The sequence below is a fragment of the Austrofundulus limnaeus genome, unplaced genomic scaffold, assembly GCF_001266775.1.
Source record: "Austrofundulus limnaeus strain Quisiro unplaced genomic scaffold, Austrofundulus_limnaeus-1.0 Scaffold317, whole genome shotgun sequence".
Classification (NCBI taxonomy): domain Eukaryota; kingdom Metazoa; phylum Chordata; class Actinopteri; order Cyprinodontiformes; family Rivulidae; genus Austrofundulus; species Austrofundulus limnaeus.
The window spans coordinates 407,399-410,189 of NW_013952719.1; the positions used below are offsets into that span (position 1 = coordinate 407,399).

At 39.2% G+C, this 2,791-nt stretch overlaps 1 protein-coding gene across 1 annotated transcript in view; it reads right to left on the bottom strand.

Moving 5' to 3' along the window:
* The window catches only part of si:ch211-26b3.4 (connector enhancer of kinase suppressor of ras 2), a gene marked incomplete at its 5' end in the record, with an annotated part of 96,244 nt that overhangs the window by 60,736 nt on the left and 32,717 nt on the right, over positions 1-2,791 (bottom strand). The window contains 1 exon segment of the mRNA XM_014022074.1: positions 1,637-1,756. Coding sequence (XP_013877528.1) covers positions 1,637-1,756 — 120 coding nt within the window.

A 2,791-nucleotide genomic window follows, 5' to 3' on the forward strand; every position in this document is an offset into this window, starting at 1 on the left:
CTGGCGCTCAAGAGGTAGAGGAGCCAAATGGCTGGCTCACTGCTGCCAACTAGTGGTCAGAGGCTGAACTACAACATAAAAATGAACGGTTGGCAAGAAAGTTGACATTTTAAACCTTAATTAAAAATCRATACAGGGCTTTAGAATATYGATACAGTATCGTGAAATGAAATATTGCGATATTTCAGTGTATCGATATTTTCTTACACCCCTAGTAGAAACCTTCTGAACAATTGACATTTTGATAGTTGTTAAAACTCTTTGAACAAGACCGAGTTTAGTTGAGACTAAATTAACAAGCAACAAGCTAACGGCTAGTCCAAGCCAGGCCAAGACCAAGGTGGATTGCTATTTATAAACTTTTAAATTGCAGTTCATTTCATATTGTTTTCAAATATTGATGACAAATAATATACATTTACATTTACAAAGTGATGGGAATGACATTTCTCTGGGATCTGGACCATTTAGTTCAGATAAATAAAACTAACTGTTCTATTCAGCTCTCAAACATATTCAAATCTGCAAACACAGCAAATACTTTATGTGTCTGTATCATCTACTACAAACCTGGCATGATAACATACAAAGGCACATAATATTTTACATTTTAGCGCAGGACTTTTTATATGAGAGCTGGTCACATAATGATGATGGTGGTGGTTGTAATGAGAGCTTCMTGTGGGTGTGACTGTGCTTCTGAAGAAACTGTTCTGAAAACTCCAGTCATGGCCATTTTTGTTGAGGTCTCCAAAGCCAGAAAGACAGTCTGAGTGAATGGTCCACAGTGCTGTGAGGTTCTGTTGCAATTTAACATGTTTACATTTATTTATTTTACAATTTTTTTTTTATTTAGCGTTATTTTTACCAGGCAAGTCCCATTGAGATCTCAGATCTCTTTTTCAAGGGCGGCCTGGGCCTGAAGGCAACCTATTGTACATGTTTTTGGGGGGTTGGGGGAAACTGGAGTACCTGGAGAAAACCCACGCAAGCACAAAGAGARCATGCAAACTCCAYGCAGAAAGACCCCAGGTCCGAACCRGGGATCGAACCCARGACCTTCTTGCTGTKGGGCATCAGTGCTAACCACTGAGCCATCGTGCTGCCAAACATGCCACATGTTTGAACATGTTTTCCAWACACATTACAAGTGATGTGGATGGACAGTTTTGTAATGTTTTTTTTATAGTGCAGTGTTTTACAAACAAAACCTAATAAAGAAATTAAATGTTACAGTAATGTGCAGGTGCAAAGAGCAGTAGTAAATAGTTGAAGGAATTTGGGTGTAGCCTATGGTCTCTCTGGTGGGAATAACCAAATTAAAACAAATGATGGTGGCGTAAAAGTATTCAAAATAGCACTAGGTGCAATTAAGATGACATTGTTTAGAATGAAGTTGTTTTAAATTGGCAGCAATCCACTTTGGTCTTGGTCTTACTCACACAAGCCATTACAGTCGTCAGAATTAAACTTTATTTCTCCAAAATAAGGCAATTCATAGTGCTATCTACAACAGGTAAGATATTAATTGTTTTTAATTTTTCCATAGAAACCCGCTTCAAAGTATCTGAACTTTCAATCTAAAACTAACTCTGATTTTTTTGTGTTTGTGATTTCTCAAGTGTCTTGTTCTCACCAGTCCTTCACTGGGCATGATGCTGGTAAGGTGGACCACCTCCAGATGGGCTGATTGAGAGACCAGGGAGTCCGATGACAGGGAAATGATGTGGTCGCAGATGCCTGCTAAGGTCTTACACTGCAAACAAAGACAAAAAAAAAGGAGTGGGACAAAAGAAAAATGACAGAGAAAAAAAAGTTTAAAAAAAGGGACAGAGACAAAAAGTTCTTGAAATTGGTTTTGGTCTGCAGGGAAAGATGGGTCTTAGCTGGARGAGGTGAAACAGACATCATTTCATCAGACTGTTCTACATCCCCACTGCCATCACTCCATCACACAAACTGTTTCCTGTCACAGTCTGTCCACAGGCGTGCCCACAAGACACCTCCACCGACAGAACAATGGATCACCAACACTAGCCAGCCTGGGGAACCGAGTTGACATTTTTTTAACATCTCAGTTACAAAGACTTGATTTTATTTGTTGGCATCAGTCATGTTTGTTGAGGAGGAAAAAGCCAATTTTGCCTTAAGTTCAATAATGCCACGAGCAGGCAGAGGGTACAGGAACTGTCATGTTTACACTTTACATATGGATTTTATGTAGCAGGATATAGTGAAAACAATCTGGTCTGGTTCTTCGTCGGCACCTGGCAGCTACTTTCCATTTAATTCTATAGAAGCATCAAAGGTGGACCAAGTTTTTTCACCCAAAGAGTTAACACTTTGTTATTGTTTAGTGAAGCCCGGATGTTTTTTATTCATGATGTCCTGACATGTAAAACCCCTTTGCTTGGTCACACGTGCACAGCAATTTATTATGTCGACCTTCTAATCTTGCTCGAATTGCTGCAGCGGCGTTGCAGTCAGCGTGGTCCTRGTTATCCCGCCTCATGGGTTATTCAGGCTCATCGCCGCTTTAGTTTAAAAATGCATGAATCCAAAAAAACGTAGCGGGCACATACTGTATGTTGCACAAGAGAATACAGTTTGCATTCACAAATAATATAGTAATTTCAAGGTTGATGACCTCATTCTCTGACAAGTCTTTTTTATGTTTCCATTATTTGTCTTCATTTTATGTAAATAGATCTGTGTCAAAAATAGGCAGAGCTATGTTTTGAGGTTTAGTTTGAGAAGTAGAAGACACTTTTTTATGTTTGCAGAGCGTAGA